The 15,070-nt window shown below is 35.0% G+C and overlaps 1 protein-coding gene across 7 annotated transcripts; it reads right to left on the bottom strand.

The window, feature by feature from the left end:
- Positions 1 to 373: 373 nt before the first annotated feature.
- CEP44 (centrosomal protein 44) lies at positions 374 to 15,018 on the bottom strand. Of its 7 annotated transcripts, none has more exons than XM_064652503.1 (12): positions 14,875 to 15,017; positions 13,909 to 14,010; positions 11,763 to 11,906; positions 11,012 to 11,159; positions 9,868 to 10,014; positions 8,877 to 8,984; positions 7,296 to 7,427; positions 6,699 to 6,908; positions 3,758 to 3,827; positions 1,671 to 1,798; positions 1,375 to 1,412; positions 374 to 576 (listed from the first exon to the last, which is right to left on the bottom strand). In XM_064652503.1, exons 3-12 carry the CDS (start codon positions 11,849 to 11,851, stop codon positions 468 to 470), a joined length of 1,179 nt encoding a protein of 392 aa, XP_064508573.1. In that variant the 5' UTR covers positions 11,852 to 11,906; positions 13,909 to 14,010; positions 14,875 to 15,017; the 3' UTR covers positions 374 to 467. The 7 variants fall into 7 exon arrangements, with proteins under 7 accessions (XP_064508573.1, XP_064508574.1, XP_064508579.1 ...); XM_064652504.1 differs by having other exon boundaries at positions 13,909 to 14,007; XM_064652509.1 differs by lacking the exon at positions 13,909 to 14,010.
- Between the last annotated feature and the right edge of the window lie 52 nt (positions 15,019 to 15,070).

The following is a 15,070-nucleotide window of genomic DNA, read 5'->3' as shown; positions in this document are numbered from 1 at the left end:
CTCTCCAGCTCAGCATGAAAACTTGTATTTAAAAAAAAATACCCAGCAGAAAAGGTACCTATTTGAAACTGTGTATATAAGTTTTTTATTAAGATTTATTCAATAGTACAGATGGTAAGATGGTATGTAAGAATGCCTCTTGGGTGTAACGTGCAAGTTCCAGCTGGAATGTTTCCAACAGGATGTAAACCACGGTCCTCAAGCTTGCACTTTAAAAAACATATTACTTAGCACACTGCTAACAAATGTCAACACAAGAATACACTGCTGTAATGACTTCAATTTACAGAAGTGCAGGGAGGGTGGGAGAAGCTATTTGAGCAGTTTTTAAAACAAAAAATTGGGGTCAGGGGAAGGGAAATCAATACACAGATACATCAGAAAAATATTTATTCAAAGAAATAAAAGCACTAGTGATCATTACAAATTCGATATTTTAAAAATTTAATGCTGTATAAACATACATATTACTCCTGGTATCCATAAGTCTGCAGAGACCAGATCTCACGACCTGTGCTTTCAGGTATTCTCAGAGGTGGGCTTGACGTTTTCAACAATTTGAAGGTTTCTTCAATTCTGAAAATAAATTTTGTTTACATATGCTTATTATAATCAGGTAAGAAATTACTGTCTTGCCTTTAACTTTTTAATTATCCAAAATACTAATAAGCAGCACGAAACCAAAAGTTTTCTCTCATCCTCCCATTTCCTCTGCAATTGGTTTATATTTTAAATGCCTACCACATATCATAAACCTTACATACACATAAAGAAAAAGGCAACCCAAACAACACAATCAAAATCACAGAAAAGGCTAGACATTTTTACAGGCCAGCCACTTACAGAAATTTCTTGCTAAAGAAACATTATACAAAAATGCATTTCTCTTCAAGTATAATAAAAATATTTCTTACCAAACAATTTTATTACAGATCTCAGGATCAGAATCAAATACATCTTAATAAGTTATCATAATTCTTAAGCTGAGATTGGTTTTACTTTTCCTTAAATAATAAAAAGCAGAGTTAAGATATGTAGTTATTTTTCAGGAGAAAAGCGGCAAGTACCAGGGAATTCTTATCAGAAGATAAATACTATTCCTAATTTTTGTCAACCAAATTCTAAACACTCTTCAATCTCTATTTAATACTATTAAGAATGCTTTCTATTGCTTTTTAGAAACCAAAACAGTGACTCATCCCACAAATACAGAACTGTAAGTGGATTTATTATCCAGTGGAGTCATAAGGAAATGCCACACCTGATGTAGAGACCTTTGAGGTTTGGAACACACATGTACATTCTCTATACGCCTTAGTCCAGTACAAATCCCTCCTGGGAAATAAATTCCTGCTGCCCTTTCCTATTACTTACATTTTACTTATCTTTTCCATTCTTTGTCTTATTGTCTCCTACAATTTAAAAGCAACAAAGTTAGTGAACTCTTCAAAGCTGACATTCTTCAGATGGACTTTCAACTTAAAGATTCAGAGAAAATGTGACTTTAAGCACTGTTTACATATCAAAAGTATTTTTATGAGACAGACCTAGATGTAGTTTTGCTTAGTTTCCTTGTTTTTCACTAGTAGTATATACAACTAAAACCAATGCTTACTTGTTCTCTTGACCTCAGAAAGGAAATCAACCGAGCATTCCCCAGTTTTACTTACCTTTGAAATGTCTGTCAGATCATGAGAATTAATGGTCATGGCTTTGGGAGATGGGTTTGTGGATAACAGTGAACTGCATCCAGAGGACTGAAGATGACTCTCTGGCATCTCCTCATTCCTCTCTGTATCTATAGAGAAATACTCAGTTTTGTGTCACCTTTGCCTTTTTGCTCCCTTTTGCAAGGTCAGCTATCAAAAAACTTGATTTACAGTATGTAATAACAGAAGAGAATGCATTGTTTAGAGCGGGAAAAGGAAAAGCTACTATAAGAGTCCAAAATAGGTTTCTAATCTTTTTAAAACAAGATAAATGCAGTATTACTATGTATAATATACACAAAGCAAATTCCAAAAAGATTACTAGGAAGATTACTTCATCCTGATTCCAGCAAAATCAAAACTTATGAACATCTGATTACAGTGTCAACTTTTAATAGTAATTCCATATAGTTTACATTATTTTTATTGTAAACTGCCTGTTCAAACACATCTTTAATTTGTGCTAAGTAACCTGTCTTATAAGTAGAAGAAACATTATAGAAAATTATCACCTTCTTACTTAGCTTAAAATTTGTATCAAGCTCTTGCCGTTTTCTGGCTTTCCTCCCCTTGGGACAACTGCAGCAACCATTCAGCAGAAATAGACTTTTTTTTTCTGTTATACTGGGAAGGCTGTGTTATTCTTTGCAATTTCAGATTACTAAAATTCGTGAGGGAAGAGAACTTAGTATCTAGGAAAAAGTGTTCCCATGTCCTTATTTTTAGTAAGGTCACCATCAATGCATCATACCTTTGGAACATGCTTAGCTACACTACTGTGTCTAAAAATCATATCAACTAATTTTAAGCAATTAAAATTAAAAATTGTTTCTTCTGTACAGCTGTGATTTCTGAAGAGCACTACAACCAAAAAGAGCACGAAGGCATTCCTGCACTGTACATCTCAGATAAAATAGTTAAGATTGGCCCCATAACTTGTATGCCCAAAATTTCTTGAATTTTAGAAAAACAGGAGTAACAAAATCAGAAGAACTCAAGAAGTTTGAAAATATGAAAATTCTCTTTTAAAGACCATCTGTTTGTTTACTGATATGAAGTCCTCAAGCGTCACTAACAAAACACTAAACTAACAAAACGAAGTATACATGTTGCAAGCTTTCCTGTAAAAGGAGGGTCCCATTTCTGAGACTACAAAATAAAAACAAACCTTGACATAACCAAGAAACTGTCTTCCTAATTTCCATGGAAAATTCTGAGATTCCTTTTTAATTACAATGCAACAGCCCAACACTAGAAAAAATGGAAAACAGCATTTCCTCCTTAACATTGGTGGCAGGAATAACAGCTGCCACAGGGGAAAAAGGTCAAATCAATGAAGTGAATGATGCAAGCTAAGGGATAAAGAGCTATCATTGAGGAAGACAGAAAAATTATTTATGGCCTGGGCAATGTTTTTAATTTCTTTCCCACTTAAGGTTTTTTCATTTACTTCTTGTATGTTATCAAAATTAAGTTGAAAATGGAAGAAAAAGATTTTGTCTTCCTCTTCAAAATGAGAAAGCTTAGCAAAAATGCCGGTTAGATGGCTGCTAACTGGTTCAAAGGGATGAAATATAGACAACATTCAGCAGTGGTTTGAAAAAGAACACAGATTATGAATAAAAAGGCTCTGATTTATCTTGAGTCCCATTATAAAACTAGAAAACAGCATCATAAAACCAGTGATAGCAAAAATAATTCCTTCTGTGCTTATGAATAGTGTATTTTCAAAACACAGTAACTGCTTTAAAGTCCAGATAACATTGTCTTTCACTACCTTAGCAATAGCATCTCAATTAAATTTATATCTTTAATATTTTGAGTAGCTATTTGTAACTATTAATTACTAAGCTAGAGTAGATAAATCTTCTGAAGAACCAATTACAGACAGGAAGTGATGAGGACGTTAAATTCTAATCTGCAGTACGGATTTAAATTCAGAGGTCACTAAATTGCAATTATCTACTTAAAAGCAGTATTTTAGTCAAGGTCAGCAAGAAGAGTTTAGCATATTTATGTTAATTAAAAGGAAAATCATTAATACTCACCAGGAGAAACTGGAATGCTACTAGAAGTACATGTCCAGCTTACATTGCTGGATTCTGTAGGTAAGTCTCTCTGAAATACAAGTTTACTGCATTTTAGCCATACACCCTGTTTAAATCATATTTTGACTGAAGAAAATTATATTTAAGTACTAACTACATATGCATTTGCACCATCCAGTCAAGTTGGCACTGCACAAATGTCTTTACAGGATTAAAAAAATCCAACATTTCCATACATACACTTCATTTAAAAAGTAGTCTATTTCATGAAGGTTTTTTTAATATCAATATTGCTGTTTGTAAACAGGTCAAAAACAGGCTAAAACATAGTTCATATAACTTAGGTATGAGTAGAACAAATAACCTTAGTTCTTAGCACGCTAATCATTTTATCTTGACATTGGTTGCCATTAGCTTAACAAAGCAAGTGTACCTTCCACTGCTGGTTGATATTCAGAAATGCAGTCCTCAGTACTAAAAAAATAGCCTGTAGATTAAATGAACCTCTTTCCACTTAAATGCTTAGAACTCAGAAGTCTATCCTAAGCTAGTTTCCCATACTCCTAAATGAGAGAGTGCTCTTTTAAGAAAGGTTCTCAGTTTAAGTCAATATAATTTAAAAAGGTTGTTCATAAGCAAGGAAACATTAAATGCTTTTGAGTGCACTTTTCTAATTTCAAAGTTAAAAACCACAACACTCAAACAACATCTAGACTATTTTTTGCCAATGAGTTATCATTATGATTTGACATCTCAGCCTTTAAAACATATCATTTTATATACTGAAGTCTATATCAGTTAACAGGGGAATATTATACCCAAATAAGTAAATGAGTGAGAAATAGTACATATGGTGGGGGAAGATGCTGGAAAAACCTGTAATAATGGATATCTCTTAAAAAATACAAAAATAGATATCTCTTAAAAAATACAAAAAAAATTAAACTGTCTACGTTTAATTCCTTTCATTGAAATGGATTTGATATCTTTCACACTTTCCCAGAGCTAAATGCACAGCTGCTGCTACTTTTGCAACAGCAAGAGACAGATCTTAGAGTGTTTCTGCTGTGTTGGCTAGATTCCAAAAATTCCCCAAAAAGTGCAAGAGTAAGACTAAAAAAGTAATTCTGAATTGTTTCTGTGTATGTGAAGCACAATTTGGATGCAATTTCATCAAACAAGGAAGGAGCAATTCTGTGACCCAAAGGATTATTTCTTGGCAGTTTTCAAAAGCCTACTGGGAAACAGGGTTTTGAAGACTATATAAATATACATACATACATACATATATATATATACATATACACATACATACATATATATATATACATATACACATACATGTGTATATATATGTATATATGTATGTGGTCTTACATATATATATAGAATTAGCTTATTTTGCTTTGAAAAAAGACCAGCAACAATGTCACACAGTAACTACATTTGGATTTGTTCCTGAGGGTGAATTCTTTCAGTAACATGTAGTATAGAAATATAATTACCTCACTCAAAAATTTTTCAGTGATATTTTTGAGACTATTTTCCAAACACTATTCCAACCATGGGAACAACTGCAATAAACATGTCACTTAAGTAATAATAAACCAAATTTGCAGAAAAAAAAGAACAAGTCTAGTCTGAAACACAAACTCTCCTGGGCTGCTACAACAATCTCTTGAAAAGAATGTATTTGAAACAGGACCAAAATCGTCTATGGCTGTTCACCTGAAGGCCTCCTGAGACTGCTAGCAAAAGAAAACACTGTCATTGGTGGTGTTATTTGGGCATATGTCTACTGATAATTAAATTCCAATATCCATAAGAAACTGATTTCAGATGGTAAATCACCTGAGCCATTGCTGACATGAAGCTGTTTAAAAATGTGACTGAGAACATTGATCCTTTCTATTTGAGCCACAGCCTTTAGCAATAATCTTGTGATAGTCTGAACACTTACCCATTTCAAGACTTTGCATAACTAGCACACTTTCAAGGCACACAGTAAAAAATGTCTTGTATACAAATATTAGCAACATTTTCAAATTTGCGGGTTCAGCAACACACACAAAGCTCCCGGTTACAAATAAATTCAGCATTTTTACATCTGTGGAGAAAAATCCAACTATTTTCCACAAGACTTTTCGACTTCTGGACAGCATCTGACAGTATGTGAAGGATACACATGAGATGCATATGCAAATCCACTTTGAATTTAAGCATGTGATCAAAAAATTTATGCTATGGCTCACTGCATCTCAAAATACTTACATGTGTATTTAAATGAAATTATATAATGTGCACACAAGGACCTTTCAACAGCATGAAAAATAATCCAGTCTTAATGCAACAAAAGATTTGATTTGCTATGCCAAATGTAGCTACATCACAACTGTAGCACTTTCACACATTTAAAACTGCAACAAACATCATGGACAAGAAATAGGAAGTGGGGGAAGAGGGTGTAAACAGGAGAAAAAAACCATCAATTAGGCTAGAAATTTCAAGGAGCCACAAATTAAAAAAAAAGACTAAAATAAGAATTAATTAACCCCACATTTTCCATTGCACATGCCATCTATTTTTGTCAATGTCAGTTGTATAAAATGAAGACTTCATATTCAAAAGTCTTCAAAAACTTCCTTCTATAACTCCACTAGTAAATAAAAACACACCGAAGCATAACTAATGAAAATGGGCTTAGCTATTCCTGCAAAAAACCAATTCCCAATGGATATCTTTGTTCATAGACCATGATAGCACAATAGAACTTAACAATTAAAAAAAAAATCACCACCAACTCCATAAACAGCACTTCCATTCAAATTATGTCTTTAAAACCAGTAAAAGGCACATACAGGAGGCAGAAAGAGCAGAAACAGACCAACAATGCTGAGTCTGGGCAATTTTTGTTATAGCATTAAAATAGAAGTTAACATACCTTTTTGGATTGTAACAACAGTTCTGTTTCAAGAAGCAAAACTCGATTCAACAAGTTATTCCAGTCCTTCTCATCTATTATCACCTTTCCTTGCAGTTTCTCTTCTAAAACTTGTAGTTTATCTTCTATCCAATCTAGCTTATGAAGCTTTTCCTGGCAATCAGCAAGCTGACTCTTTAAAAACTCAATCTCAGAATTACCTTCTATGACCTGAAAGTATGGATAAGAACATCTAATTTCTAATTTCAAAACATATATAATTCATCATTTAATCAATCAAATTAAGTGCAATCTTCCTCAAGTTCAGTAACTGCATCCTGTTACACGAGAAAAATATTTTCCTTTAAGAATTGTCATAATATGCCTATCCATGGAACTCAGCTTTTAAAAGAAACTGTTGATAGAACTGTCTCTTGAAAAGTCAGTTCAATTTAAATGACTTCTTTTTTCCAATTTTTTCAATATATTTATTGTAGAACTATTAGTTATACTTAAAGAACATCCAGCTATAACGTAAAAACCTTTATCCCTTCAGAAAAACCCCGTAAAAAAAATTAAGAATACATGCAGAGAGCATCTTAAAATAAAAGTTCTTACTTGTTCACATTTAACTTCCACAATATCATGATCTAGGCACAACTCCTCCTCGTTACCCCTCTGTGCTGGAAGGGGTAGTGGATGAATGTCACCACTAACTTCATTTCCTGAGTGTCGCTCTACTAGAGGCTTCTTTTGAGTATGTTAAAAAACAAACAAAGAAAAAACCCCAACAGACTGCTGGCGTTATTCGTTACAAGAACATTTCAATTTATTAGCCAACTAATGACACATAAGATCTATCATTTTAATATTTATTTAAATATGGCAATCTTATCCCAACTGGTTACAAAATACAGAAAGCAAGAGCAGGCAGTTTGATTTAAAAAACATCATACAGACTTGAAAGAACTGTAAAACAAATATGCACACACTTTATCATATATACTGTGTACCTTGTTTCCCTTCCACAAACAGTAATGAATGAAACGCAATCTCCTTTCATAATGTAAGGGTTGTTAGATTTCTAAGTGTGGATTGGGAGGTATGTTAATACATCTAGTGAGATTCATAGACAGTTCCAACATCAAAACCATGACTAAAAGATTCAGAACAAACAAAAGTTTAACTAGGAAGCTCAGAATTCTCTTTCTTGACAACTGTCACCAAAATAGCCCTACTAGCTACAAATTTAGTTTCCTTTGAAGGCTTCCCTTAGAGAAAACAAAGTAAGAGAAAAATTTTGCAATTCCTTCTAGGTGGATTAAGTCCTTTGATCCTGCCACAAAACAAAATAAAATTCTTAATCATTAAGAATGCACAAGTACTAGTTTTGTGCAGCATCTTAACACATACAGATTCCTAGATGTTTTAGTGAAGCTGAAATGCTCCTCCTCAAGGGAATTCTTAATATGCACTATATATCCCCACTCATTTCTACCATTAAACAACCAGAAGAGAAGACAAGCCATTTCAAATACTTTCTTTGTGAAGTTTTCCACACTGATAAAAGCAGTATTTTCCTTCTAAATAGAAATCACCAGCTTTGGGTAGTCATAGTCCTAAAAGTTTTGTAAAACTTTATTTTGCACCCCTTTAGCAGAAAATATGACGAAAGCTGCCACCTCCACATGTCAAGAGTAGCATAATGCAGAATCATTTTTACTCAAATCATAATCATTTTACTCTTGTAAAACCAAAGCCAGGAGACATTAAGAAATCTTTGCTGAATAGATTCAAACAAAAAGCAAAAAGTGGTATGAAGCTGAGTTGACAACACATGCATTAGGCCAAGTACACTTCATTCTCCAAACCTAATGTAGCTTCTTTTTCTGATTTTACCTTTTTTTCATTGCTGTCCCTCCATTTGATACAATTCAAATGACAAACAACAGCACTAGATTATTACCACCAAGACTTTGAGATCAGCTACTCAGTTAAAGAGGCAACATCCTCTGTATTTCAGCCATTATTTCAGTCAACCACACTTTGGGGAAACACAAACAAACAAACACCAGGCCACCTCAAAACTGGTTTGATTAAGTGTTAAAATCTAAATAAAAGCACAAATTCCATCAAGAGTGTGAAATGCTACAAATGAGATTAACCTTTAGACATAAAACATAAAAGTTATTTTCATACCTGTTTGGAATTCGGAGCGCTGCCACTAGGATCAGCAAGGCCTTTACCACAATTTGACCATATATCATATTTAAAAGGTCTGAGTTTTTTCCTTGTTTGGGATTTAACCTCCAAAGTGAACAGAAGAAAATAAGATAGGAAAATTTTCCAGGATTACACACCCCACTTTTTACCATCACTAATAGTCAGAGATATTTCATGGCGCACACACACAAACACATTTAAACCTCTGTAGTACAATAATGTCTAAAAAAAATTATCCAAATTTACAGAGAACACAGATGCACAAGTGCATGCCATATTTATACACTCATTAATGCCTATGCAAAGTTGCATCAAAGAGGGTTGTAAAATAGAAAAGACAACTTGCACCAGAGTTGAAATGCGAACAAATAGAAAAAATTGTAGTTACGTTCCCAAAAGTAGCAAATTAAGTATACAGAAGCCCTGAAGACTGTTATAAACTCAAAGGAAACAAAATCCTGTAAAATAGGAAGACTGAAAATTCTTTACATTAAAGCACAGACTGATACACAACATACACTGATAAAAATAATGCCTTAACAATGTAAACAAGTATCATTGATGAAAATACTCAGATTTGAGAAACGAATATAAGTGTCATGTTTAAACTATTACAGAGCTTCAATATATCAGATGGTCTTGCTTTGCCTTTATATCCATGTGCAAAGTTTAATGATTCACATGTTCATGATGTCAAGAAGTGCAAAAGAAAATATATCACTGTAAAGACACCAAGTACTAGATATATCTTCATTCTAATATTTTTTCCATTTATACTTCAAAGAATTGGCAGCTTCATGTCTTGAATGATAGCATTCAAGCATCTAACAATGGAAATTCATACTAATTATCCACTGTTTTGTCCATCAGCGATGCTGCATCTTAAATAAACTGGTCTTCGGCTTCTACCTGCAACATCAAGCATGTCAAAAGAAACTTATAATAAAAGTAACCTTTTAATCAGTACCTTATTAGAGTTACTCAATTCCTTATGTTTTTTCACCACACAGTTGATAATGTCACAAACAATTTGCATTTTTCTTTCCGCAAAGCCAAACTGAAGAAATTGCTCTTTTGTTAAAATTGGTTTATACTGAAACTGATCTCGAAGAAGCTGCAACAAAACAGGAGTTTACTTCACTTTCAAAATCACCACACAATTTTCTGTAGAACTGGCATGGTCATATTCTTGTTTTACTACAATCTTTTCTTTCATTCTGTACTTCAGCAGTTAAACCTTTTCTCATTCGATTATTTATACATATATAAATGCATATGTAGCTGTTTCTTTTAACTAGGCTTTAAACATACCTCCTCTTCTAGAAACATTTAATTTGAATCACTCTTCTAAAGTTTAACCCACAGTCTTAAGATTCATGAAATAAATGACTGTAGTAATTAATACTAAAAAATTTAAAACAAAGACTTTCCAAAGTGACTGTGCAACAAAAAGTTGTTTCAATCTGAGCAAATGCGTGAGAGGGCTACGTAAAGCTGCCCCAGAACCTTTCTGTAAAGCAGTCTCTGTCCTCCTCAGATGGAAAACTAGTCTGAATTAGTCACCATTTGTTAATACATCAAGCCACCTTTTCTAAAAACATGCTTATGGATATTTTAAGGATAGTTTAAAGTTATTTTCAATCAGTTAAGAACTTGATTCCAACTTACAAAGTGTTAAGTATTCGAGTTCATAGATTAAAATGGCATAGCGTTTTAAAATAGCCATATTTCTTAATTGTGCTTTCATTACAGTTTTTTAAGTTTTATGTGGGGGTTTTTTTGGTGGTATGATTTCTTCCAAGGTCACTTCTATAAACCTTGTTAGGTAATAAATAATTTGGTATTCTTTAAAACAAAAAACCATATTACTGTTTCTGCAACTATCTCAAAATAGAGAGACCGTTGGCTAACATCACCCATCCTTATTTTCATGAAAACCTAAACCCTTGCCACACAGTGACTTATTACTCATTTTAACTCCTAAGAGAGCTACAGTTCACGTTTGTTGCCAAAAATTTTCACTTTCTAATAAAACTCATAGTAGATGTTTAATTTTTGTGAGGCTATACTCAAAACTGCATTTCTTCTGCAAAGAACACGAAGACAGATACCTTATAAACAGCTTCAATAAAACGCAAGTCACTCTTTGCTGTCAGTTCCACATCACACTTTACCAAAAGCTCTGCTATGCAGGTTGAAAAAGAAGTAAAACAATAGTTGATGATAGGTAAAAATGCAGCTGGATCACCCTTTACTAACCTATTAAGAAACAAAAGTATTTTACACAGCAGAAGATAACAAAAGCCTTTCATTACATGAATTCAAACACTTAACTTGAAAGGCATTAATATAGCCAGCAAGTGATATCCAAGTCTCTCTTTCATTTTAAGGTTTTTTTGTTCAGGCATATCTCATTCAGCAGTTTTTACTGTTATCTGTACAATGCTCAAAAAAAAAAAAAGTTCTTGTGATCTTCATATAATTTAAACATTGACAGGTCTAAAGCCCACCAGCATTTTCAGCTCAACATTCAACACCTTTTTTTAATCTTTACAGGATGAAACTTCCTGAATGAAGTTTTGCAAGTACTTACAAAGAAATTACAAAGGTGAGAGATTAACTGACGAAAAGAGAACAGCAGAAGAGCAAAACAGTGATATACTTCAGGATTATTCTAAGGATTGCTCAGAGGATGAAAATTGCACCCTTTTGTATTCCACTTCTCATTCACCAAACCCCAGCTTCCCGCAGACATATGCTCTGCTTACTCATCACTATGTGTAATGCTAATATTTATACACAGCTTGTTTACACATCTTGCTGTCATCGTGTATTAGCTCAAATTTTCACACTGCCACTTACACTGTATAATCCACATCTCTGGGATAACTTAACAAGCGAAGTCCTTGTTCCATTTTTCTTAAACTTCCATTTAGGTCTCCTGTTGCCATTATTCTGAATGCTATTCTTCTTTCAGTATGGAATAAATGTAAAAAAGTACATCCCCTTTAAAAAAATAATACACACAAAAATTACAAAATGCAATAGAATTACCACTGAAATTCAAAGAGTTTTGCTCCCCTTTCTAAACACTACTATTTCCAAAGCATTACAATACAGCACAGAACTACAGCTCGATACCAATTAATACCAGGCATTATCTTCTTTCATTCGAAAGAGGATCAAGCAGTAATCCTCAATGTGATCAACTACCAAAGAGTTTTAAAGATATCTGAAAACATAAGAATTAAGTATTTTGTGTAGGCTAAATCCACTAAAACTGAATGAAAACAAGTTTCTTGGCTGTTTCAAAGGAGTAGAAGTTCCACAAGTAGTGAAAAGCTTCTGCATTCTTCAGTTTAGAATGCTTCTTTTCTTCACCTGGCCCTAAGCTCACTGGCCAAAAGAGCAATGTTTGGCCTTGTAGACATCAGAAGACAGGACTAGCAACTCATCACAGATAATATTTCTCTATTTAGACAATTTGTTAAATACACTTAAAATTGTTAAGAGGGAGGGGGTAACAGAGTGGTTAGATGTTTAGGTAAAATAGTTTATTGGGATGATAACCAAAAAGTCCTTGTTTAACTTCTACATTGTAACATACAACTTGAGAATCCACTTTTAATTTATTGTAAGCTTTGCTTTGCAGAAGAAAGAGACTTTAGAATCTAAGGACTTGGTGCAAACTACAAAAAGCTCTCTTCCTGGAGAACTATCCCACAAGGAAACTGAAGACTGAAAAAAAAATAAAAAAGAGAATCAGCAAAGCATGAAACCACCAACATCCAAATCAGTTTTTAGATCTATTAAAGGCATAATTAAATACAGGAAGCACCCACTTTTAGTATGTACGAAACAGAACTGATTAATAAATTGTCAAATGAAAGAAGAGAAGACTGGGGAGAAAACAAGAAAAAAAAAAAGAAATTAAAAATTGTCATAAGAGATCTAAAAGTACTGGCAATTCTGCCTGGCTGGCATATAGTAAAATGAAACACCTGAAGCAGTACCTTCAAGTATCAGTACTAATAATTATCCTTGAAAATAAATTTATATTTAGAGACAGCCTAAAAGTACTGTACTTTGCAACCATTTGTTTATATGTAACCAATATTAGGTCTTCTCCAATACAAAACTTTAAGAGCACAGACTGGATCATAGCCCAGCTCTTAAGTCACAACTGAAAACAAATGCTTGCATCTTAACAACACGGACAGACTGACAGAACTTGAGAAAGCCTATCAGCAAACTATCAAAGTCAGTGTTTTTTGAATCGTTTAGAGGAGATTAAAAAAAGCCTAAAATTTGAAATTTGAAAGCTGATACCTCTCAAAGAACATTCTTCCTCACATCCTCAAGATCTGCTCGTGACTGGCTTAATCCTCTATAGTACTTGCCACAAAAGCCTCAGTTAAAAAGTAATGACTTCAGTTATTAAGCCTTAGAATAGAAAATCACTGTTCAACTTCCTGCTAGAACCAGGGAGATAATTGCTTGCCACTGTCTCCACTGAATTTCTTTTCTTGCCAGATAACAAGTACTTTGAAGCCTACCAGTCCAAGCAGTGAAGGGGCATTGACAGACAACCCATAAACGAAGCAATGGTCTCAAGAGACAGTTAAGGCTTGTATTAATGGTCTGGGTTTGTTGAGGGTGTTTTCCTTCTTGTGCTTCTATGGTGTTCAATCAGCAATCCTCTAGAACAAGCTCTTTGCATGTGTTCTGCCCTTCTTAAAGTATTTTCTTCCTATTTAATTATGGGGTTCTTTCAATTTAATCATTAGGTTCTCAGTTATTGGTTGTGCTAAATGTAAGTACACAACACTTGCTGTTGAATGTTTGGGACAATTTAACCAATTTGTTTGGAAACTGAGGCAGCTATTCTTCCTGCATTACCTTACAAAGTGATCCATCCTATGGTTTTGCCAGTTTAACTACATATTAAGACAAGTCTCAAAGAGTCTGATATAAAAATGGAGCTCTAACCTGCAATGCAAATACTCACAGAAGATACTCTCACAGGAATTTGTCTAATCATAGAGGCCATTTCCCAAAAGTATTTACAATCCTTTTTACACTGGACCTCTGGATGTAAAACCAGCAACTACTGTTACAATAAAGCAAAAAAACCTGCTATTACTACTACAAAACAAAATAGCTTGAGGTCATAAAAATAACAGTGAAGTTGGCAGAAAATCTTACAACACAGTAAAAAGTGGCACATAGCTTATGCCTGTAAAAACTCATGACGGAACATCTACATAACATTGGCTGTCCAGAATAAAATCGGTACAACAAAGTTTTAACATATGATAACACAGAACTGCAAGTGGATCAAACAACAATTCTTGAAAACTGCACGTGGTATTCAAAGAATCAATGTAAAACAAAACAAAACAAAAAAAAAACCACCAAAACCAAAAAAAACCCCAAAATAGCTACCCCATGCAGGTTACCAAGTATCTCAACACTGTAAGCATTGTCTTTGAAATGCCTAACAAAATAGGTTTCTGATTTCTTCTAATTTTATCTAGCCAGTCCTCTTGCATGGGGTGGGGAACTGAGGGAAAATAGCACCATTACGCAGAGACGCAAAAACGTCACCGACAAACAGTGGATTTCGCTATCGTGCCAGATACCACCGTCGCACTTGGAGCACACAGGCAACTCGCACAGGAGCGAACCCCACAAGGAATTGCGTGTCATTGGCTGGCTGCCTTGGGCGCCACCGCAACTCCAGCGGGAAAAACGCGTGTCCCCGCCAGGACACGGCGCAGTGCGCTGAGGCGAACTCGCCAGAGTGGGACTGGGGCCGGCTCCACATCCGCCCTCCCTCACTCTTGGACAGGCCGGAGGCCGGGCCTTCCCCGCCTGGGGCTCGCCGGCCCCAGGGAGAGGCAGAACCCTGCGCTCAGAGCCGGCCCGCACGGCTGGGACAAACCCCTTCCCCGGGAGGGATCCTGACGCTCACCCGCGCCAGGCGCACCCCCCGCGGGAACCCCGCAGTTCCCGCCGGGAGCGCCGCTGTTCCCCCGGGAGCCGAGCCGGGCACACTCTGAATCTGCCGCCGCGAGCCCAACGGCCACTTCCGCTTCCCGCGCCCCGCGCGGTGACGTCACTTCCAGCAACAACAGCAGCCGTCAGAGCGGCCCAGTGGGGACACGGGG

This window comes from Pseudopipra pipra, chromosome 4 (assembly GCF_036250125.1).
Source record: "Pseudopipra pipra isolate bDixPip1 chromosome 4, bDixPip1.hap1, whole genome shotgun sequence".
NCBI lineage: Eukaryota > Metazoa > Chordata > Aves > Passeriformes > Pipridae > Pseudopipra > Pseudopipra pipra.
The sequence above is the reverse complement of the archived record's forward strand: the minus strand, read 5'-3'. Positions and strand labels throughout refer to the sequence as shown.

Bases quoted from the DNA above. Each gene is read 5' to 3' on its own strand.
- CEP44 (XM_064652503.1), bottom strand. From the start codon at position 11,851: ATGGCAACAGGAGACCTAAATGGAAGTTTAAGAAAAATGGAACAAGGA. The intron at 10,015-11,011 runs GTATCTGTCTTC...GTTTTGTTGCAG, and splicing joins TTATTGAAGCTGTTTATAAG to CTTCTTCGAGATCAGTTTCA. The intron at 3,828-6,698 runs GTATGTTAACTT...CTTGTATTTCAG, and splicing joins TGTTGTTACAATCCAAAAAG to AGAGACTTACCTACAGAATC.